At 54.0% G+C, this 22,884-nt stretch overlaps 7 protein-coding genes across 7 annotated transcripts; 6 read left to right on the top strand and 1 right to left on the bottom strand.

The window, feature by feature from the left end:
* Window positions 1-814: 814 nt before the first annotated feature.
* On the top strand, window positions 815-1,996 carry CLAFUR5_13738 (Fumonisin B1 esterase; the record flags this gene model as incomplete). The annotated part of the gene is made up of 1 exon (XM_047912886.1): window positions 815-1,996. One exon carries the CDS (start codon window positions 815-817, stop codon window positions 1,994-1,996), a length of 1,182 nt encoding a protein of 393 aa, XP_047768879.1.
* A 179-nt stretch (window positions 1,997-2,175) lies between these two features.
* On the top strand, window positions 2,176-2,469 carry CLAFUR5_13737 (uncharacterized protein; the record flags this gene model as incomplete). Its single annotated transcript, XM_047912885.1, has 1 exon — window positions 2,176-2,469. The coding sequence occupies one exon, from the start codon at window positions 2,176-2,178 to the stop codon at window positions 2,467-2,469; it is 294 nt and encodes a 97-aa protein (XP_047768878.1).
* A 1,220-nt stretch (window positions 2,470-3,689) lies between these two features.
* On the top strand, window positions 3,690-5,663 carry CLAFUR5_13736 (Cationic amino acid transporter 1; the record flags this gene model as incomplete). The annotated part of the gene is made up of 4 exons (XM_047912884.1): window positions 3,690-3,880; window positions 3,933-4,442; window positions 4,496-5,167; window positions 5,225-5,663. 4 exons carry the CDS (start codon window positions 3,690-3,692, stop codon window positions 5,661-5,663), a joined length of 1,812 nt encoding a protein of 603 aa, XP_047768877.1.
* Window positions 5,664-9,639: 3,976 nt separating this feature from the next.
* Window positions 9,640-14,373, top strand: CLAFUR5_13735 (ABC multidrug transporter atrG; the record flags this gene model as incomplete). The annotated part of the gene is made up of 2 exons (XM_047912883.1): window positions 9,640-13,919; window positions 13,977-14,373. The coding sequence occupies 2 exons, from the start codon at window positions 9,640-9,642 to the stop codon at window positions 14,371-14,373; spliced, it is 4,677 nt and encodes a 1,558-aa protein (XP_047768876.1).
* A 1,082-nt stretch (window positions 14,374-15,455) lies between these two features.
* On the top strand, window positions 15,456-16,079 carry CLAFUR5_20363 (uncharacterized protein; the record flags this gene model as incomplete). Its single annotated transcript, XM_059463199.1, has 1 exon — window positions 15,456-16,079. The coding sequence occupies one exon, from the start codon at window positions 15,456-15,458 to the stop codon at window positions 16,077-16,079; it is 624 nt and encodes a 207-aa protein (XP_059319176.1).
* Window positions 16,080-17,390: 1,311 nt separating this feature from the next.
* On the bottom strand, window positions 17,391-18,851 carry CLAFUR5_13734 (uncharacterized protein; the record flags this gene model as incomplete). Its single annotated transcript, XM_047912882.1, has 2 exons — window positions 17,391-18,730; window positions 18,818-18,851. The coding sequence occupies 2 exons, from the start codon at window positions 18,849-18,851 to the stop codon at window positions 17,391-17,393; spliced, it is 1,374 nt and encodes a 457-aa protein (XP_047768875.1).
* A 530-nt stretch (window positions 18,852-19,381) lies between these two features.
* CLAFUR5_13733 (DNA mismatch repair protein MLH3) lies at window positions 19,382-22,840 on the top strand (the record flags this gene model as incomplete). Its single annotated transcript, XM_047912881.1, has 1 exon — window positions 19,382-22,840. The coding sequence occupies one exon, from the start codon at window positions 19,382-19,384 to the stop codon at window positions 22,838-22,840; it is 3,459 nt and encodes a 1,152-aa protein (XP_047768874.1).
* Between the last annotated feature and the right edge of the window lie 44 nt (window positions 22,841-22,884).

The raw sequence follows: 22,884 nt of genomic DNA, 5'->3' as shown, positions 1-22,884 counted from the left end.
ATTGTGACCAACGATCGCATCGGATGTCTCTGGTCCACACCTCGAGCGATCAGCCTAGCCAGTAACAGAAGCAACGCAACGGACAAGAGCTATGTGACGAAAAACACCTTTGAGAGGCCAAGAGTGGCGACAACGATGCTTGGTGGAATCGAGGGCGTAGTCGCACATGCTTCGAAGCTTGGCGGTGAGATACCCTAGATCTGGCTCAGGCGGACTCAGCCCAGGCTGTATGTTGCTGCGGCCGAGCGTCCAGGGTCATACAGCCCCAATGCTCGCCGTCATGCGAGGCAGCGGACAGGCCCGCCTCCCATCGGTGCTCAGAGTGTGTTCTCACGGTACCGTCCCGCGTCGCTTTTGGCCCTTGACTGGAATGCTCTCGGTGACGATGACTGTGTTGTGAATCTGTGATGCCTACAGTACAGCCACGAGCTCGAACTAGGGTATGCTGATGTGTTTTAGAGCCACTTCAAGGACGTTCGTGCGACGAAAACCAGCCAAACAAGTCGGAATAGCCACTAGGTGGAGACGATGTATACGCAGCCTCGCATTCCGTGCGAGGCCTTGGACGTGTAGTGGCTCCACACAGGCGTACATATCTTTGCAAATCCAGCTTTAGTCTGCATCGGAATTATGGGTAGATGCTCTAAATACGCGGCTTGTGGTTCGAGTTTTGCTAGCCCTCCGAACATGGCTCGGCCGACGAGGTCACGGTACGGATGAAGCCACTGTGGAGCACAAATCCGAGGCTATATCACTTGGCAGAGCCGCACAACATGTTCGCTCACAGTACCCAGTACACCACGTCTGAAAGGCAATGCCGTCCACACTCTCCCTCGCAGCTCTGCTGTCGAGCTTAGCCATCTCCACGAGTCACGCTCAGCTATGGAACAAGACCATCCAAACCACGAATGGCCCGGTACGGGGCTTCCAGTACTTCTCGAAAAACACCCTACAGACCTACTGCGGCAGATCAAGCCCCAACGTCACAGCCTTCTTGGGTATTCCGTACGGCGCAGACACGGGCTACGATGACAGATGGAAGCCCGCCCAGCCTCCTACCAAATGGGACACTACTTTCGTGGCAACTGAGTTCGGGTCCGCATGTCCTACTGGACCTAGTGATGACGATAGCGTCAGCGAAGACTGCTTGAGCCTGAACATCTGGACTAATGCCGCTTCTGCTGACGCGAAACTCCCGGTCATGCTCTGGAACCAGGGCTCTGGTGAAACGAGCAACAACACGTGGTGGTATGGCGGAGGTATGGCATTGAAAGATGTGATCCTGGTGTCTTTCAACCGTCGTGATAGTGCTCTCGGATATCTTGCGCACCCTGATCTCAACGAAGAAGGCTTTCAGCAAACGGGTCACTATACAAGTGGTAACTATGGTGTTCTGCATCAACTTTCTGTGTTGCAGTGGATTCAAGACAACATTGCCAACTTTGGCGGCGACCCTGGTCGCGTCACTATTGCTGGGCAGTCCTTTGGCTCTTCGCAGGTCTACCATGCCGTCAACAGCGAGCTGTTCTCCAGGTACTTTCATGGAGGTATCTCAGAGTCTGGAATCCGCTACCCAAAGGACACACTCCTGGCTGGTCTTGCCACTTCGTATGTCACAATGGAAGAAGCCCTTCTGTTCGGACAGAACTACACATACAACCACAATGTTACATCCATCGACGAGCTCCGCAAGCTTCCTCTCAGCAGTCTGCTTGACGGCTCCGATGACCGCGTCAGCAACGATACCATCTGGTGGGTTACAGCTGTGTCGGCAGGTTATCCTCTCGTCTTCAAGCCAGTGCTTGATGGCTACGTCTTACCAAAGAAGTACACCGAGACACTCGCCGACGGCCCAGCGAACGACATCCCAGTCATCACTGGCAATACTCTTGACGAGTCTGGTGCCTCCTCCATCACCACCTACACCCTTGGCGAGTTCAACTACTATAACGGACTGAAGTACGGCAGCCTCTACGAGAGCTTCACCCGACTCTAACCGGCCGGCAACAGTACCAACACAGCCACAGCACAATGGAACCAAGCAGCCACCGACACCTCCGTCGTCGGCTCCTGGCTCTACGCCACAAAATAGTACGAATCCGCCAAGTCTCCCTTCTACACATACTTCTGGACCCACGCACCACCAGGCCAAGACCAGGGCGCTTTCCACCAATTATGTACGCTCTCAACGCACTGTACGCCAATGCGGAGACATATCCATTCACGGACGAGGACTATGCGATTCAGGAGAAGATGAGTAGCTACTGGGCTAACTTCGCGAAGACGCTGGATCCTAATTTGGGCGGGAGCTATGGTGGTAATGAAACTTTGGCGAAGTGGAGGCCTAATGAGAAGAATGGGACGCAGGTTGTGATGGAGCTTGGGGATGCGTTCGAGAGTGTGCCGATCGCTGGGCCGGAGAGGGTGGAGTTTGTGAGGGATTATTTCGAGAGGCAGGCTGCGTATTGAGGCAGCAAGGCAGGCTTACCGACGCTGCCCTGACTGCGAAGGGAGACACCCGATGGCAAGGGCCCTGTCTGTGAGCTTCAGCGATCGGTGGCGCTCAATCCTGTGTTCTTCAGCCGAGTTGCCTGGCCTCGACATTGCACGGCTTTGTGTACGATGTGGCTGCTTACGGTGCCTGCAGCAAAGGGGTTCACTGAGCCTATGCCGTCGTTCCCTTGGTTGGAATTGCCATGCAGTGCTGCGGTAGTGGAAGGATTGCGCGTTCGAGCGATGTGACATCGGTGGTCGATCCCAAGATGTCGAAGCCAGTCAAGCCACCAGTCAAGCCACACAAGCACCATGCAAGCATTTGCGCGGCAGCGGCACGGGCCAGCTTCTGAGCTAAAGTGCACCGAGGCTGCCCCGGCGTCCAGAACGTTTCGTTTCGCTTCAGGGACGCGACCAGGGTACAAACGTCCCTTCCTTCATCCCACCGAACCAGATGATAGATGACATGCGCAAACGTCTGGGGTAGTGCATCTTTCTCTCCATTGATACATGTAGACAGGACACTTGCAAGTTGCGTGACTTTAACCTCGATCACTGCATACGGGCGTTGCACGGCTTTGTGATGCTTCAGTCAGCTTCTCCCATGCACACCAGCACATCCTTCCACGAGTGAAGTTGCAAAGCGGCCGCTCGCGCAGCCAAACCTTCATCGCGTCGCTCACGCCACGCTAGGGATCCCTTATCGTACGCGGCCAATGGTTCACGCTGGCTGGGCCTACCACTCTCGATGACCTGGCGATAACCAACAATGCAATTTGATGATGCGGCTGAGCTGTTGACACGTCTACGGCATGGCCGACAGGTCAGTGTGACTCCATTCACCGCCGGTGCTAACGAAGATAGAGACGTGAACGTGTAATAAGACATTCACACCACCAACAACCAAGCCTGCAATGGAATGCTCGGCTAGATAAGCACTGAGCTTGTGTGATCTAAGAAGTTAGAACTGCCCAGGTACGTTGCAGAGAAGTGTCCCCCAAAGCTAAAAAGCACGCTTCACTCCAGCGACCCGACCTTCCTTATCAAGACCTTGGCCGCTGGCTTTTCTCACGTGGCAATTTACACGAGCGCGCGCGCCTTCCTTCTGGAAGCTGTTTCTTCATCTTCTTCAACTCCGTCCTCTGCTGCTCTGCTTCCGACCTCACTCGACCTGACCCTGTCACGCCGTCGCGAACATGAGTCTCGCAAGAGAGAGCGCCGAGTTTGGCGAGAAGAACCAGCACGTTGATGCTCACCCAGCACCAATCGGCGAACATATGCACGGCGGGCAGTTCAGCGTCGACCCCGATGACACGGCCATTGTCACCGAAGACCAGAATGCGCTCCACCGAAGTCTGAAGGGCAGGCACATGCAGATGATCGCCATGTAAGTACAAGAGCCTCGCGCGCTCGGACACCATACTGACATGCAATTCCAGTGGTGGCGCCATTGGAGCTGGTCTCTTCATCGGATCTGGCGGTGCCTTCCAAACTGGTGGCCCTGCTGCAGTCCTCATCGGCTTCTCCATTGTCGGTGTTATGATCTACCTCATGATGCAGGCATTGGCAGAATTGGCGGTCATGTACCCTGTGAACGGCGCGTTCACCATGTACGTTTGCCGCTTCATCGACCCATCGTGGGGTTTCGCCGTAGGCTGGGACTACGCGATAAATTGGTTGACCGTTCTACCATTTGAGATCTCCGCTGCTTGCAACATTATTCACTACTGGCCAGGGTCGGAAGGCATCAACAATTCGGCTTGGATCGTGCCTTTGCTTCTTGCCTTGGTCGTCATCCAGTTCTTCGGCGTGAAGGGCTACGCTGAGGTCGAGTTCGCTCTGAGTCTGCTCAAGATCATCGCCTGCATTGGTTTTATGATCTTCGGAATCATTGTCAACGTCGGTGGTGTCCCAACTGATGACAGAGGCTACATTGGTGGTAGATATTGGTAAGTCCGCTGTTCCATCTCGTAAGCGAACGATACTGATCTTTCTTGCGCAGGACGGCACCCTACCACGCATTCCTGAACGGTTTCCACGGCTTTTGCACGGTTTTCGTCACGGCGTCCTTCGCCTACAACGGTACTGAGTTGACTGGACTGGCCGCTGCCGAGACCATGAACCCGAGGAAGGAAATTCCACGAGCGTCCAAGCAAGTTGTCTGGCGTATTGGTCTGTTCTACATTGTCAATCTTCTCCTGATCGGTCTTATCGTGCCTTCTGAGATGAATGATCTTTACACTGCCGAAGGATCTAACTCGCGACACTCGCCATTCGTCATCGCCATCCAGATGGCTCGTGTCAAGGCTCTGCCGTCGATCTTCAACGCTATCATCCTGATTGCAGTCCTGAGTGTTGCGAACTCGTGCACTTTCGGCTCCACTCGCACGATCCAGGCTCTCGCTGCCAATGGTGCGTATAATCTTGCCTACGTTTGCAAATTACTGCTGACAATGATTGCAGGTATGGGTCCTCAGCTATTCGCATATGTTGACAAGAAGGGCCGTCCAGTCGTTGTGATCATCCTGCAGCTCCTGTTTGGCTGCTTAGCTTTCATCAATCTGGCACCGGATGGTGGAGTCATTTTCAACTGGCTGCTGTCTCTGGCTGGACTCTCGGGCTTCTTCGTCTATGGCAGTATCGCGCTGGCTCACATTCGATTTCGCAGAGCCTGGTATGTCGTTCGCTCAATTTGCACACACTCTCTCTAAATTGACTAACAATTCCACAGGAAAGCCAACGGCCACACCCTCGAGGAGCTGCCCTTCAAAGCCGTCTTCGGCATCTGGGGCTCATACGTCTGCCTCATCATCAACATCCTCTGCATAGTCGCTCAGTTCTACGTCGCGCTCTACCCCGTTGGACCCCCTTCTGGCTACCTCAACGCAGAAGCCTTCTTCCAAGCCTTCCTCTCGGCGCCTCTCACGCTGTTCCTGTACCTGGTCTGGAAGGTCTACAGCTGGTTCGCGAGACCCGACCATCGCCCATTGTACATTAAGACGAGGGACATTGATATCTACACTGGCATGAGAGAGGGACAGAGGACTATGATTAGTGGTGTGGAAATTCCGGAGGATCAGAGACGGACTAGTATCAATGAGATGCAGGAAGAGAAGAAGAAGAGGGGAATTAAGGATTATGCTATCGCTGGAATTCGGAGTATCATCTAAGGAAGATCAGGTCATCCGTAGCTTGCCGTGTGAGTCGTAAGGTCATGCGATTCGTTGCGTAGATGATGCGAATTATAGAAAATGCTACTACACAGCCGCTGCAAACGAAATTGTCTGCGGAGGCATTCCTGAAAACAGCCAAAACAGTGCGCCTGTACGTACTATGATTTAGCGCTTGCTTCGCAACCACATGTGTCCGAGCCACTACCCAATGACCCTGCACTTGGCTGACAATGATAATGCATTCTTCTACAGTCACATAAAGAGACAGTCCCTCTTCTACCATCTTCGGTGGGAAGAAGTGATCTCCTCGTCGACTTGGGGGAGCTCTTTCCCTTCCTCCCCTGAGCTCTGCCTCAATTGTTTCGACGGAGAGTCCCTCTCCTGCTCCCACTCTTGCTCCTGAGAAGCGACTTCAGCCTCCCCCTACCCCTCCCTGCCACGGTCCCATATCTCCATACTGCCTCGAAAGCTCCTCTCCCATTCCGCATGAACCATACGTCTGACTGCTACATCCGTCTCAAATCGACGAGGTCTGAGAACAAGCAGCTCCATAGCTTCTGGCCCGGCTCCGAAAAGTGAGTCATATTTGATCGCCTGCTTGATGTGATTCCTGACCTCAGTGAGAGGTACCCTGGCGCTCTTTTGGAGCCTGTCGCATTGTTTGTCGAAGGGTTTGTTGGCTTCGAAGTGAATCTGTGTGCAAGTGTAGAGGAGGTCTGGATAGAGGTTACGGCGAGGTTGGGGCTCGAGAGGGTTGAGTGACGTGAGGGAGAAGACTGCGTCGTAGATGTTGAGGCGTAGTTCTACGGGAAGCTTGAGGAGGTATCATGGTTGCTGGTCTTGCGACGACGGCGAGTGGGATGAGGAGATATTGCTTGCCATGATTCTTGAAATGCGTGGGCTTGGCGTTGTTGTTGTTCTCCTGGTGGTTTCGAGACAAGAGAACGGAAGTGCTCTTAGAAGGATTTGGGAAGCTTGATTGCTTGGCGGCACATGCGACGCTGCTTCGACGCTCAAAAATGGCTCCGAACAGTTCATTCACTATCAAGCCGTGCCTCTAATCCACCCATTAGCCGATGTCACACACGAGCATGCGACTATAGCCTGAGTGCGGGTTGAGCATCCATCTTTCCATCTTGCCCTGATATGAAACCTACTACGACTAGCGAAGGGGTCCGAGGAGCAGTCGTCTCCGAACGTCTGCGATTGAGGCTGCCGGCAATCTGCCTACATTACGAAATATGCAGTTGATAGTGAGCGCTACCGCTAGCCTTCGGTTCCAGGGTGACAAGTCGCTTAACGACGCAAGACCAAATTCGACGTGGGATCATTTGCTACCGCGCTACGCTCAGTACCTGCCATCTACTTTTTGGAAGCTTCAGCGTTCCCGTCTCGCGTCGAGACACATCTCTAGCAGGACTTGCTGAGTCCATTGTGATACTGGTCTGGTACCCTTACTGGACCGTGGTTGCAAGTGCTGCCAACCCGAAATGGTGGGTCAAGATGTACCCTTGAGGCCGAAAAGAGTCAAAGATGATGAGACTATATGTGAATAGCTCCTTATATCGCTGCTGTTGATCTAACTTTGGACTCACCTCCATCAGTGAAGGTCGCCCACACTTCAAGGGAAAATTGGTTTGAAGTACCAAACAACGACACCTACTACGCACTTATTCACTACTTTCAGACGTATATCTTCCGTGGTTCCCCTCTCCGTGGAACCATCTGACTTGTCGACATTCCAACATACAAGATTTGGGGAAGAACATGGACACCACCAGTTGGACCAAGGCGGAATCCATTCGCAAGGGCAAAGGATCAGAATGAGTCAATGACAGAAGCGATGGTGCGAAAACCCGCTCATAGGCTGTTCCCACCAGTCGTCTTGTCGAATGAACAGATGGACCAGCAGCTCGAGGGCTAGACCAAGAGTACTAGAGGTTTTCAGGTGGCGAGAAGACCGTTCAGGATGCTGGACCTACCCCCGGAACTGCAGAATTGGATTACTGACGGTATGCACCGTATTTGCCTCCACCGAGAGGCTGCCATCAGGTCTTTGCCAACGCCTCCGCTCGCTCAGGTGTCCACTGCAGCACGGCGCTACTTCTTCGAGAACAATGTCTTCTGCCTGTGTACGGAGCCCGTGGACCAGTACCAGAAACGCTGCAGGAGGGCGATGCGAAAGTTCGAGCCGCAAGTGTCCGGGGAGACCACCGCTTTACTGGATCTTATCAGCCACAAGGATGTTCAAAGCATCAGAAAGATTGTGATTCTGCGCGGCGAAGATCACTGTATGCCGCACATGTGCAGATACTGGATGACCGCTGTACACATCAAGGAGGGTCTCTTGTCTAATGTGGAGGTAGAAGAGGAGTGCGAGCTGGAGTTGTTACCAAGCGGTGGCTTGGAGGACCATATTTCGGTGTCGTTCATGGACTGGAGCGTAGTGCCTCAGCCGGTGGAGATTTTGAACGATTGGAGCAAGGAGGCACGTCGGACGCTCTCAAGGACGCCGTTGAAGAGGTTTATGCAGAAGATGTGTGGTTGGCGTTGATTGTGTCTTGCGATCAGGGGTGGGGATGCTCAAGGTATAACGAATGAGCAAGTTACTGCTAAATCTTCATACTTGCTGCGTGTTTGTCCAATGCTGTGATATAGCCTGTGCCTCGCGATCCTTCTACTCGTGTCAGCAGGGATAAAGCCGTGGACGCTAGCACAACTCTGTAAGCTTTCTCACGTGCGTGCTGAACTTTATGCGTGGAGACCCGGTCAGTGCGCTGAGATTAGCTTTGTCTGCATCTCGTTCCCTTACGATGGTGCGTGTTCGCAGTAGTGACCTCGTACCTGTACGAATATGCACTCCGTAATATAGCAGCCACGTCTTGGCTCACACAACGCCTGCTGGACTGAGCTGAAGTGGATTTGTGCTGATGTCCGCAGTCATTCTGCACCTGTGGTATGGGCCGGAAGAGACATTTGAGTCATATGCGAGAATCCTATCGATGACGCCGCAGTCTGTCGAGAAGTTTCGCGGAAGCTGTAGGTCGTCTCTGGGCAAACGCGCCGCTGATGCGAAGCTGCATGAGATGGTACTAGGAGATCCACAGATGCACAGCGCAGGCATGCAAACGTGGCATGGCTATCGCGTGCGTGGATCGCGACCCCTGAATGGCGTGTTGGAGAAGTTACAAAGCACGCAAAGCTGCCTCTTCGAGAAGTCGAAAAGCTCCACAGACGTTCCCACTGGCGCAAGTTTGCCACGAGTTTCCAAGCACGGCACGACGGGCAGACGAAGTAGAGGATTGCCGTCAATTTATGCGCATAAACTTTGCATAACTGGGGTTCGGTACCTAGATCTTTGCAGGTTGCAGGGATACTGTACAGGCGGCAAAGCCGCAGCCGTAGAACTAGACTAGCCGAGGTCTCGGTCGGCTACGCTACAATATACTGTGGGCGGAAACATCGAACGATACCACCGGCTACATACACTATACAAATCACAGCCCCTGTCGTGCATAAAGCAGCTGCACGCGGTCGCCGTCCCGTGTCCCACTTTGCCGGGAGCGCTTTCGCATGATCCATCATCGCATCTGCCTCGTACATGTACTTGGCACCGGAAGCTGATCTATCCTTGCCCTATTCTCTTTCCCAGCCACTCACATCACAGCATCTGCCTCTGCCTTGGACCCACTAGCTGCAACTTGCGCCGTCATTGTTGTGTCTTCCTGTCCCTACCGGAATTCGGAATGCTGCCTTTATGCATTCTTGTCGTAGCGCGTGGCACATGTCACGGGCTCAATAAATGCTGCTCGACTTCCTTTTTGATCGCGGTAGGGCTGTTTGTTGTTGCCTGACTCTATGCTTCTTTGCTTTTGCCCCTAATAGACAGCGGCCGGGACAGCTCAGCTTGTACACCACCGCCGGACGAACGCCTCACCTCGGCTGAAGCAAGAAGCCATCACAAGAGGGCACCATGTCCCTCGTGGGCAACTTTGCCTTCGGCAACTATGACCGCACAGCAGAGAACTCTGGTGCTGGCAATGCCGCTACTGGATTCATTCGACGCTCCAGCGTGACAGACCAAGATCCCGAGGGAGCGATGCATTCGACAGAACGAAGGCCCAGCTTCGCCAAGTTTGGAGGACGAAGACGATCCTCCGCCAGCACAGCACAGCGACCTGGTGTCGGCCGGAAACCCTCAGAACACATCCAAAGTGGCGACCCGACGTACGAACGCAATGTGGACCAACGAGATGTCGAAAAGCAAGGTCTCGAACCCTACGAGGACGCTACCCCGGAGAAGAAGTTTGAATCAGACGAGGAGTCGCAAACCAAGTCAGATCGCCAAATCGCCACTCTTGCACGATCCTTGACCCAGCAATCGACGTGGAGCGCAGTACCGTCGAATCCTTTCACAGCAGAAGAAGGATCCGAGCTGGATCCCAGCTCGGACAAGTTCAGAGCAAGGACATGGGTGAAGAGTATGATCAAGATGAACAAGGAGGACGGTACAACACCTTCGAGAACCGGCGGTGTTGCATTCCGCGGCCTCAGTGCACATGGTTTCGGTGCAGCAACCGATTACCAGAAGGATGTCGGCAACGTCTGGCTTGAGGCATTTGGTCTTGTCAAGAAAGCACTGGGCATGGCGAAGCCAAGGAGAATCGACATTCTGCGCGACTTCGATGGCCTCGTCGAAAGCGGAGAGATGTTGGTAGTTCTGGGCCCGCCTGGATCTGGTTGTTCCACTTTCCTCAAGACCATCACTGGAGAGATCCATGGATTTGAGGTTGACGAGAAGTCACATCTCAACTACCAGGGTATCCCAGCGAAGCACATGCACAAGTACTTCCGGGGTGAAGCGATCTACACTGCCGAAGTCGACGTGCACTTTCCCATGCTGACTGTCGGCGATACCCTGACGTTCGCTGCACGAGCACGAGCACCGAGAACACCTCCCGGTGGAGTGAGCAAGCACCACTGGGCTGAGCATCTACGAGATGTGGTCATGGCTACATTCGGTATCAGTCACACTATCAACACGCGAGTCGGAAACGACTTCGTACGTGGTGTCTCTGGTGGTGAGAGAAAGCGTGTCTCCATCGCCGAAGCAGCACTTAGCGGTGCACCGATCCAGGCATGGGACAACTCTACTCGTGGTCTCGACTCTGCCAACGCCATCGAATTCTGTAAGACTGTCCGCTTAAGTGCCGAGCTTGCAGGATGCTGTGCGCTTGTCGCAATCTACCAGGCACCACAGCAAGCATACGAGCAGTTCGACAAGGCGATCGTGCTGTATGAGGGTCGTCAAATCTTCTTCGGCCGAACAGACGAGGCTCGTGCTTATTTCGAGGAGATGGGTTTCGTATGCCCAGGTCGACAAACTACTGCCGACTTCCTCACCTCCATGACATCCTCGCAGGAGCGTGTCGTCCGCCAGGGCTACGAAGACAAAGTGCCACGCACACCGGACGAATTCGCGGCACGATGGAAGAACAGCCCAGAGCGGAAGCAACTGATCCAGGACATCGAGGCCTACGACAAGCGGTATCCCTTCGAAGGCGAGGCCTACCAGCAATTCGTCGCCAGCCGAAAGGCACAGCAAGGCAAGGGTCAGCGGCTGAAGTCGCCATACACGCTTTCCTACGTACAGCAGGTCCAACTATGTCTCTGGCGTGGCTTCCGCCGTCTGGTTGGAGATCCAGAACTCACTTACACACAACTCTTCGGCAACTTCGCAATGGCTCTCATCCTCGGCTCCGTCTTCTTCAACCTCCAGAATGACACCAACTCGTTCTTCCAACGCGGTGCGGTACTCTTCTTCGCTGTCTTGATCAACGCCTTCGGTTCCGCATTGGAGATTCTCACACTTTACGCCCAGCGACCCATCGTCGAGAAGCACTCCCGCTATGCGCTGTATCATCCATCTGCAGAAGCTTTCGCATCTATGCTGACGGACATGCCGTACAAGATCGCCAACGCCATCATCTTCAACATCACGCTGTACTTCATGGTCAACCTTCGCCGTGAGCCCGGAGTATTCTTCTTCTTCCTGTTCGTCAGTTTCCTGACTACCTTGACGATGAGTATGTTCTTTCGGACCATCGCCGCTACGTCGAGAACCCTGTCGCAAGCCATGGCGCCCGCAGCAATCCTCATTCTGGCTATCGTGATCTTTACCGGTTTCGCCATCCCGACAGATTACATGCTCGGCTGGTGCAGGTGGATCAACTACCTCGACCCAGTTGCATATGGATTCGAGTCACTAATGATCAACGAATTTTCTGGCCAGGACTACGAATGCAGTGCACGTGTACCAACCTATGGCACGCTGGACAACCAGTCTCAGGTGTGCTCGGCTGTTGGATCGCAGGCAGGATTGTCTTACGTGGAGGGCACCAACTACATTGAGTCTGCATACAGCTACTACCCAGGTCACAAGTGGAGGAACGTCGGTATCATCATCGCATTCATGATCTTCCTCATGTGCACATACCTCGCCGCTACGGAGTTCATCAGCGCCAAGAAGTCCAAGGGTGAAGTCCTTCTCTTCCAGAAAGGCCACATCCCACGTGCCCTCAAGGAGAAGAAGAATGACGAGGAGACTGCCGATGCTGGTCGCAACGATTCGAATGCTCTCGAGAAGCAACAAAGCTACACCGAGGCTACCGACATCATCCTTAAGCAGACTGCCATATTCAGCTGGAAGGATGTCTGCTACGACATCAAGATCAAGAGTGAGGAGCGTCGCATTTTGGATCACGTCGACGGCTGGGTCAAACCAGGCACTTTGACAGCACTCATGGGTGTTTCTGGTGCCGGTAAGACGACACTTTTGGACGTGCTGGCTACTCGCGTCACCATGGGTGTCATTTCTGGCGACATGCTCGTTGATGGCCGCCAACGTGATTCCTCGTTCCAGCGAAAGACCGGATATGTGCAACAACAGGATCTGCATCTTCAGACTTCGACTGTTCGTGAGGCGTTGAACTTCAGCGCACTGCTGCGTCAGCCCAAGTCTACACCCAAGGCCGCAAAGCTCGAATACGTCAACGAAGTAATCAAGCTCCTGGACATGGAGGAATACGCCGATGCAGTTGTCGGTGTGCCCGGTGAAGGTCTCAACGTCGAGCAGCGAAAGCGTCTCACCATTGGTGTTGAGCTTGCGGCCAAGCCAGAATTGCTTCTGTTCCTTGACGAGCCAACATCCGGTCTCGACTCTCAAACATCTTGGGCCATTTGCGATCTGATGGAGAAGCTCAAGAACTCCGGTCAAGCAATTCTGTGCACTATTCACCAGCCTTCGGCCATGTTGTTCCAACGCTTCGACCGCTTGCTCTTCCTTGCGAAGGGTGGTCGCACCGTCTACTTTGGCGACGTTGGCGAGAACTCGCACATCCTGTCCGCTTACTTCGAGCGCAATGGTGGACACAAGTGTCCTGCTGATGCCAACCCAGCAGAGTGGATGCTTGAAGTCATTGGCGCTGCGCCCGGTACCACCACCGACATCGACTGGCACCAAGTGTGGCGCAACAGCCCAGAGTACAGAGAAGTCCAGGAACACCTAGCTTACCTCGCAAGCGAGCGACCCAAGCAGACCGAGCCATCTTCGAACGAGAACGACGCCGAAAGCTACCGCGAATTCGCCGCACCATTCGGCGAGCAACTCATGCAAGTCACGATCCGTGTCTTCCAACAATACTGGCGAACACCCTCCTACATCTACTCGAAGACCGCGCTCTGTCTCTTCTCGGCCCTCTTCATCGGCTTCATCTTCTACAACGCACCAGTCACGCACCAAGGTCTCCAGAACCAAATGTTCTCAATCTTCATGACTTTCACCATCTTCGGCCAGCTCGTCCAGCAGATAATGCCGCACTTCGTTACGCAACGTGCACTCTACGAGGTTCGTGAGCGACCGTCGAAGACGTACAGCTGGCAGTCGTTCATGATCAGCAACATTGCGGTTGAACTGCCGTGGAATGCGCTCATGGCGGTAATTATGTTCTTCTGCTACTACTACCCTGTCGGCCTCTACAACAATGCAGCCTCGACTGGCGCCACACATGAGCGAGGAGCGCTGTTCTTCCTCTTCATGCTGGAGTTCCTGCTCTTCACCTCCTCATTCACGAACATGATCATCGCCGGCATGGACAGTGCGGAGACAGGTGGTAACATCGCCAACTTGATGTTCACCCTCTGCCTCATCTTCTGTGGTGTCCTCGCGACACCAGAGAGTCTGCCTGGGTTCTGGTAAGTCAATCCCAACATTTGACACATTCTTTACAGTCATGACTAACATCTCCACAGGATCTTCATGTACCGCATCTCCCCCTTCACCTACCTCGTCGGCGGCTTCCTCGCCACCGGCATCGCCAACACCGCCGTCACCTGCGCCGACAACGAATTCCTCACCTTCCAACCCGGCCAAGCTGGCCAGACTTGCATCGACTACATGCGAGACTACATCGCCGACTTCGGCGGGTACTTGCAGAATGACCAGGCCACTTCCGACTGCCAATATTGTAGTTATGATGACTCGAACGTCTTCCTCCAGAGCGTGAACATCGATTATGCGGATAGGTGGAGGAACTTTGGGATTCTGTGGGCGTTTATTATCTTCAATATTTTTGCGGCTGTGTTCTTTTACTGGCTGGTTAGGGTGCCGAAGAAGGCGGGTAGGGGGAAGAAGGAGAAGAAGGCGTGAGGGGCCTTTTAGGGGCATTGCGATGGATAGAGTGTGCCGTTGCACAGGTTTGCATAGAATTCTGCAGAGAGATGGTAGAGCTTACAGAATGCTTTATTTTCCAGCCTTCTCGGGCGGAGTATCACCGAGCCTACTTGGCATACTGTGGTATCTGGCATGAATCTGCCCGGACCGTCGCCTTATCGCGCAGCCACTCAGTAATACAGTTCTGAGGGCAGGTGACAAAGTTAGCTAGCGTGTGGCTCACTGGCGAGGTCGTACCGATACAGTCGCACTTTCAGACCACGGCCATGCCTCTCTCTGGCAGCTCTTCAAGACCAAAGTCAACATCTTCGCCGGTAGCGTACTTCTTCGCCTGCTCTTGCGAGGCCGTTGACCCGGCTGCACTCAAGTCTCTTCGCCGCTGAAAAGTGCCTCGCCCTTCAAAACGACTTGGTGCACGTGGCACGAGACCTGAGGTATCTGAAGCGAGTGGGGTTGAAGGCCGTGGAGGAAATTTGGCAGCCATATCTCTGCGTCAGCAAGTCGCGGATCTCGGTTCTATTGTCGTGTTCATGGCGCTCCACCTTCTAGTAGTCACCTCGCTTCCTATCGGAGAAGTGTAATGGTTGGAAGTGAAACATGTTGGCGAGGATCTAGTCGTTTCAAGGATGGTTATTGCTTGCGCGTTGCTTGGGCAGTGGTGGTCGTGGTATCAATGTTGATGTTCACAGGCAGATGAGCTGCAGAAGTGAAGACGCCCGAGTGGTTGGCTGGCGGACACACACATGCCGCGCCACCTATGAGAACTCAATCGGATCTCCCATGTCATAGACGAAGTGCATGAACAAGGGGAAGTTAGCGAGGGCCCGTACATTCACCTACATCGGAACAGCGCGGCTCGAAGCATGTGACTTGGTGCTTTCGGGGGCCGAGCTGCTTCAAATTCTTCTCTCTTTCGACGTTTCTAACAAAAACAACAAACCATCTGATAGTAGCACTATACGCCTTCCAACTTCCACGCAACTCCTCAACGACTCCTACCTGGCGCTATCTGCCTCTCCTACAGCTCGGACACTGACGCCAGCATACCACAACCCGAGATGGACAACTCTCGACTCGGCAAGTTGCCTGCGGAGCTGCGCAACAAGATTTCGATGTTCGCTGTATCCCAGGACAAACCTATCAAGCTCATACACGACAGCCGAGGCATCTGTCATGCTCCTCGGGACGCACGCGAGAAGCATCCTCTTGGTATCTCAAAGACTTGCAAGGCTCTCTACGACGAGACTCGAGGAATTTTCTACGCGCATAACACCTTCACCATCGACCCCCGGGCCCCGGGCGACTGCCGCCAGTTCTTGGTCGCGTTCCATGGGTCTCAGGCTTCCGCCCGACGCAACCTCGAAAAGCAGCCTCATGTTGTGATCACTCTCCCTATGAATGAGTGCATACCACTGCCACCAACCGCCCCCGCTCCAGCATCCAATACCCAGCTCATGTACGACCTTGTACGGGCCATGTACGCACAATGGATCTTCGAGACGTACGACAAGATACGGGCGAGTGGCATTGACAAGAGCCTGTGGGACATGGCCTATAAGTTCGAAGACACGGAGAGCGAGGGTTTTCCACACGCTGTAATCTCTGATGACAACCAGGAATCGGTCTTTGAGGTCATGGCGCTACTCAAGGAGCAGGGTGAGCGCTTGTCGGCTGAGAAGTGAATGGGGGCGCGATCACATGCTTAGCACCGGCAGATGCCGAAAGCGCGCCCCAATTCGCGCAGCTTATCTCGCGCCCTCCACCCGCCTTCCTTCTACTACAACACACCACCGAAAACATCATACATCAACACCCAGCTCGTCAGATACTACCCTCCACTTCTCCGCATCCGCCATCTGGACAGCTTCCCTACAACTCCACTCCCCACTCCCAGCATCAAAACATCACAATGGACAACTCTCGACTCGGAAAACTGGCAGCAGAACTGCGCAACTCTATCTGGCAGCTCTCGCTACAAGAGGAGGAGTGCATCGAGCTGACCGCGGCTTGGGATGTGTCAGAAAGTGCCTGCAAGCTGGAGCGCGCCCATTCACAACCCTATACCGCGCTTCTGAAGACGTGCAAAGCTATTCACTCAGAAACTCTTTCGACCACAGTGGCTGTGTCAATGATAAGATCTTACGGGAGACGATAAACAGTATGATCCTGGAGGCTTGACTGGCATATCCCATTGGCCTTTCTCTGATGCACCCTCCATCGCCGGTTAAGTCTCTTCATCTTCGCACCGAATTGACTCCACGCACCGCCACCATGCCACCGTCACTCCAGTCAGCCACACCATGCCGACCATCGCGCGTTTCGTGAAGACTAACTTTCATCCAGTCCCTCAACTCCTCCAGCGACTTCCACCTGAGCCACGCTTTGCTTCTAACCATCAGTAAGCCCCGTGCACAAGATAATACGCACCAAACCTTCCTCTACCACATCACATCATTCGACTACACCAATCCCCATCGCCGCCTTCTCCTCATCTTCAGCATCTACATATCCCTGCGGCAAACATGGACAGACGCGAGTCCCAAGAGCAGAAGGAACGAAAAGAAGAGCTCACCTCATTCCATGCGGCGCAAAGATGCGAATCTTGCCAACCTAAACCCACTCGAAAATGTAAGGGAAGAAAGGCAAGGAAATGCTTCCTGTGGTAAGGGTTGATTATGCAGCGATGAGGCTGCCGTGCCATGCATGGCTGGTCGCTGGTAAAACCGAAAAGCGACCTTGATTCGTTGGGGTATCGTGCTATCTGAAAGACTTGTAGAGACTCCAAATGAATAGCGGAACTTTCTTCTCCGTCGCCTGCAAGAATGATGACTTCTCTCTCGTCACAGCTGCTCCGCGCATATCGCTTCCAGCCACCCCATCTTCGCCTGATACGCCTCATCCCAAGCCATCCACGTGGCATTGCATAACACCATCCTCCTCCAATAGTCACTCTGCTCCTTCTCCCGTCCGCGCTTCTCCACACAAGGCTGTTCCTAACCATGCTTCTTCACATCCTCACCACCATCCTGATGCTCTTCCACATCAACAGCAGTCGGCTCTTCGTCATCGCCTTCACGCCAATCACTATCTGTCCTTCCCATACTAAGCGCCGTAGCACCGCTTGTACTAGCCTGCCTCAATAAGCTCGGTGGCGAAGTGAAATTCCCAATACTTCCGGGGATACTACCATTCCGGGCGTGTTGGAAACCGCTATTCGCCTCAAAGCTCCTCAGACTGGCGACATCGCCGGTAGTGTTCAAGGAGCGGTTATCGAGTTCCGAGCGAGGATAGATGCCCGTGATAGAGCGAGCATCGTCCTTGAGGTTGTTGACAGAGCGGAGGGATTTGGCATCAGATTGCTTGGCGTAGTAGGAGTTGCGCTCGGAGCCTGGTGGTACTGGGGAGACCATGTTCTCGCGAAGGCCTGCGGAGGAGTAGACGGAGGCACGCTCGGCTGCGGCGGAGCCATAGACGCCGTGGGAGTAGGACTGGCGCGGAGCGTCGGGGCTGGTGATGGTGCCGCTGAGGACGCTGAGGGGAAGGGACTCGCGGCTGCCGCCGAAGACGGATTGGGGTGCCATGGCTCGTACTGAGGCGTCTGTGTCCATGCTGCGTCTGCGTCGCTTGGAGGAGGATGCCAAGGTCAAAATGCTCGCGTTGTCGCTCAGCAGATTGTTCGCTGTGGCTGAGTTGTAAGTGGCTGGTGTGTTGGCATCGGTGGTAAGATGTCGAGGGATGGCTGAAGCGGTGCCGGTCAAAGCGGAGTTCGCTGATGGTGACACGGGGTATTGATGGCTGAACGAGGTGCCCATGCCCTGGCTCTGATTATTGTGCGAGTAATTGCTGCCAGAAGCGGCATTTGGTGCGCCTGCAGCATTGGCCTGTGACTGGATTGTGGTGAGTGTGGTAGCGAGAGAGTGGTTGCTCTGATTTGGAGAGCTGAAAGTGCTGTTTGCGCCTTGGCCATCCATGCTGCTCAGCGCGCCAGCACCTGTGGTATTCGTTGCGGCCCTGCTGTTACCGCCATCGCTATTGACGGTCTCAGGATTGGTGGCAAGCGTGGGTGCGCCGCTCTTGTTGCTGTTGCCATGCTCTTGCCCGTTACTAGCAGGGAGTGATGCGAACGAGCTGCTGTAGGTGTGTTGTTGCGACTCGCCAAAGGACGGCTGGCTCGCCTGCTGCTGCACTGCCAGGTGTCCTGACTCGGGATATGGGTTGTTCTTCACGCTCTTCTTGCCATTCGCCTTTTTGCTCTTTGCCTTGTCGGAGTCGTTGGTCTTGATGCCTAGCTTGCGGATGAAGTTCGCGAATGGCTTCTTCTTGATTGGGTGGTCTGCGGCTCGCGTGTCAGTCTTGCGGTCGAATCGCTCCCTGCGGCTCGTAAAACACATTGGCTCGATATGGCGTTGGATCGACGTACCAGCAGGTCTGCTCGCAACCTCAGCAGTAGCCATCGTCGTAGTAATGGGTCTCGTCGACAAAGAAAGCCTGCGCGTAGCAATTGATGGAGCAGCAAACAGGCAATCAGATGGCCACAGGAGTGTGAATGGCGGCGGTGCGGAGTCGCGACTGTGTGGGCGTGTCGGAGCGTTGGTGATACAGTACCTAGGTAGGTAGTCGACGCAGCTTCCTCCCTCGTCGACGGTCGTTCCTGCTTCGAGCGAGGAGCTGGCCTTTCCTATCGGGCCAGTCCCACGAGTCCCTGCGTCAGACGCAACCACGCGGGCCACCGGGCGGAAGCAGCCACCCACACCCCTGTCGCTCACGTGGGAAGACCTATCCACGCTCTCTTTCACAAAAGACGATATCCTCCTTGCATTGACATACAACACTCGGGAAATCTGTCCCTTCATCGCGAAAGGCGCTTGTTCAGCCGACATATCTGCATTGACAACACTTGACACTATATCGGCTGGTCGTGGCTTCTCCGTTTGCCACCCAAAGTCAACATCCTTATCCAAATGTTAGCACAAAGTTTGGAGATATGTCGTCGAAGAAAGAGGATCATGCCGCCTTGAAAGACATGTCAAAGCCTACACGGCCTCCATTTTCACAACCATCGCCATTATCATCAGCATCGCCACATCGAATCTTGCCACTGAGTGCTGAAGCCATCTCACAAATTCATTCCTCGAAACACATCACCAGCTTGCAGGCCGTGGTGCTTGCCTTGCTGGAGAACAGTCTGGACGCCAGATCAAGCGAAGTTGACATCTCGGTTGACTGGAGACGAGGAGGCTGTTCAATCAACGACGATGGCGTCGGCATCCCCCGAGCAGAGTTTGCCGAGATTGGTGGTCTTGGAAGGATGTACTGTACTTCGAAACGTGCTCCTGTTGGAACTTTGTCAACCAGCCCGACTACCACTTTCCATGGTTCGAACGGCACTTTCCTGGCTGAGCTAGCAGCAATGTCGTTGCTGAGCATTACATCCATGCAGACAGGCGACCACGATTCGTCAACCTTGGCCCTTCACCAAGGCAAAACCATCACCCGATATATGGCTCCTCTAAACAATGTGAACTTACCCAGCACTTGTCGGCTTCATGGTACGAACATATCAGTGCGGGACCTGTTTGGCAACATGCCGGTTCGTGTCAAGCAGCGTGCATTGGTGGCCGAAGGTAGTCACGACAAAGACAGACACGAACTTAAAAGAGGCATTGTTGCGCTTCTTCTCGCATGGCCTCTTCCTTGCGCAGTCAAGCTTCGGGATTCGAGCGGACAGCATAATGCTATGAACATCGTTGGTCACCATCCTAGAGTGGCGTCGGCTCTCACGGAGAAGAGCCTCAATCAGCTCTCTGGCAAAAAGACCGAATTCGATCTACGTGATAATATGCCAATGCTGTTTCACGCCGGACTGGCTCCGCCGGAATCTGCGTCTCGATGGGTGCCACTATCGGCTTCTACTCCTACAATTGCTCTGAAAGGCATGATATGTCTTGATCCTGCTCCAACAAAGCAATGCCAGTTTCTGGCACTGGGCATCAGCCCTTGCGGAAGTGGTAGTGGTAACAACGAGCTTCCCGATGCGGTCAACAAAGTCTTTGCCAACAGTAGCTTTGGTGTCGTAGAAGAACGGCCCGAAAGTGCTGGAAACGGTCAGGACCAAGAGACGAATAGTGGATACACAGAGAAACAGCTGCAAGCTCAAAAGGGCGTAGATCGCTTTCCCATGTATTGCATACAGCTGGCTTTCCGCATGCCAGGTCAGCGTGCTGGATCAGCTGCCGAGAATCTCAACGATGCCACGCTGAAAAGTTTGGTTGACATTCTCGAGGCATCTGTCACAGCCTGGCTCGATAGCCATGGTTTCCGGCCCAGGAAACGTAGAAGAAGACGGAACGAACTACAGCAACGTCCAGCAGTAGCATCAAACTCGACTCTACGGCAGTCTGCGGGTTCTACTTCACGAACTCTATCGTGTCGTCGTCCAGTATCTCAAAGCTCGTCTGTGCCTGAGCAGAGTTTCATCAATCAGGACCGCGACGCACTACGGCCCACTTCTAAGCGCAGAAAGATCGTCGATCTATCCACCGGCGATGCGTCTGCGGCCAGTAGGCCAAGAGCACTACAAGATCACGAGGCCGATGTAATGCTACAAAGCCACATACGTGCTGGCAGGCTGGAAGGCAAACCGCATGGTATCCATAGACCGACGTTCTCAGTCACTAAGAGAGCGCCAGAGGTTACGGATGAAAGATCTCAACCACACCATACTGTTGATCGAAGCAGCCCAGTTCGTTCTCAAGCTACGATCGATGACCCTGGCTCCAAGCCGCTGCGAGCAAACAGTCTCGAGAATGCAGATCAACAAGCGCACAGCGTCAGGATTCCAACATCAGGTACAATGTTACGGCCTTCGAGCACAGATCAAAACAACGTTGTAGCTGCCACGGGACATAGTCCAAATGATAAGCCTGCACCAACAAGTGACGACTTTAGTGGTCTAGACGATGCCGATATACTTCAGGCCGAGGAGGACAGTGGTCTTGGTCCAGCTCCTGCTGCTACCTTGCTGGATACTGAAGAAATGGGCGGGGAGGACATTGTATCCTGGAGAGATCCGGTCAGCAAGCAGCCGTATCGGGTGAATTCGAGGACGGGCGTCGTACTTCCTGCAACATCGGCTCCCGAGCAGCCTAGTTTGGGAGCTGACACTGACTCGGCAAAACGGCAGAGTGCAGGTATCAACACTGCCTTATCATCGACTGGAAAGCCATTGAGTCTCTCCAAAAGAGCAGCTCTTGCAGCGAAAGATGGCACAAAGGAGGATTTGGCCACGAAAGCTAAATGGCTCCCGGGTTTCTTGAAAGAGTGGAACAACCCTGTCTTCGTGTCCAGACAGGAAGAGCAAATATCCGTCGCCTCGATCGATGGGCCGGGCCTTCTCGAGCATGAAGATCAAGCCAACTGTTGTGCTCGTGGCGCTGCTGGCCTGCATACTTCCGTACAAGCCAGCGTTCACGCGGCTGGCACCAAGCTGTCCAAGGTAGCCCTCAAGCACGCACAGGTCATCGCTCAAGTCGATCGGAAATTCATACTCTGCAAAATGCCAGCATCAGCAACGATCCCACACGTCACATCCGCTCCTTCCACGCTGCTCGTCCTGATCGACCAACACGCCGCCTCCGAACGTGTTATTCTCGAATCGCTTCTCAGTTCACTCTTTACTAAAGATGGTGTCGTCGCAACCACGAACATCGCGCTGGAGACTACCAAAGCCCAAACTCTCCGCTACATCATCTCAGCACAGGAACACTCCCTCTTCCAGAAATACCAGGCCCACTTCAACCTCTTCGGTATCCATTACAATTCCCAACCCACCCAGCCCCTCGCTACCAATGCAGCAAAACAACAATACCGCTTAGTCGTGACAGACCTCCCAACCGTCATCGCGGAACGTTGTTCCAGACTTCCAACGATCTGCATCGACCTCCTTCGCTCCGAAATCTGGAGTCTCCATGACGGCACTCGCAACGCCGTCAGTACCCTCTCCGCGTCACGCGAACACGAGCTGGCGAGGAATGAGCCATACTGGATCAAAATCCTACCACTCCTACCACCCAGACTCCTTGCGCTCCTCCAGTCCCGCTCATGTCGAAGCGCAGTCATGTTCAATGATTTCCTGTCTTTCTCCCAGTGCGAAGCTCTCGTTACAGATTTGGGAGGTCGTGTGTTTCCTTTCGGGTGTGCGCATGGTAGGGTTAGCATGGTGCCTTTGGTTGATATGGGGAAAGACGGTGAAGGGATAGGAACTGGGATAGGGGATATCGAGAAAGATACTAGGTGGACAAGGAGGTCTAAAGATGAAAGTGAGGAGTATGAGATCAAGTGGAGCAGCAGGGAAGGCGGTGTTGATGTCGGGGCGTTGGGGGCGTGGATGAAAGGGAAGAAGCCTGGAGCCAAACACGATGTAGACGAGAGTGCGATAGCCTGAGGCGAAGGAGTAGCATCAGTTCTGCCGTGATCCTCTTTAATATC

Source organism: Fulvia fulva, chromosome 12, assembly GCF_020509005.1.
Source record: "Fulvia fulva chromosome 12, complete sequence".
NCBI lineage: Eukaryota > Fungi > Ascomycota > Dothideomycetes > Mycosphaerellales > Mycosphaerellaceae > Fulvia > Fulvia fulva.
Note: the sequence above shows the minus strand (reverse complement) of the source record. Positions and strands in the feature narration are given on the sequence as shown.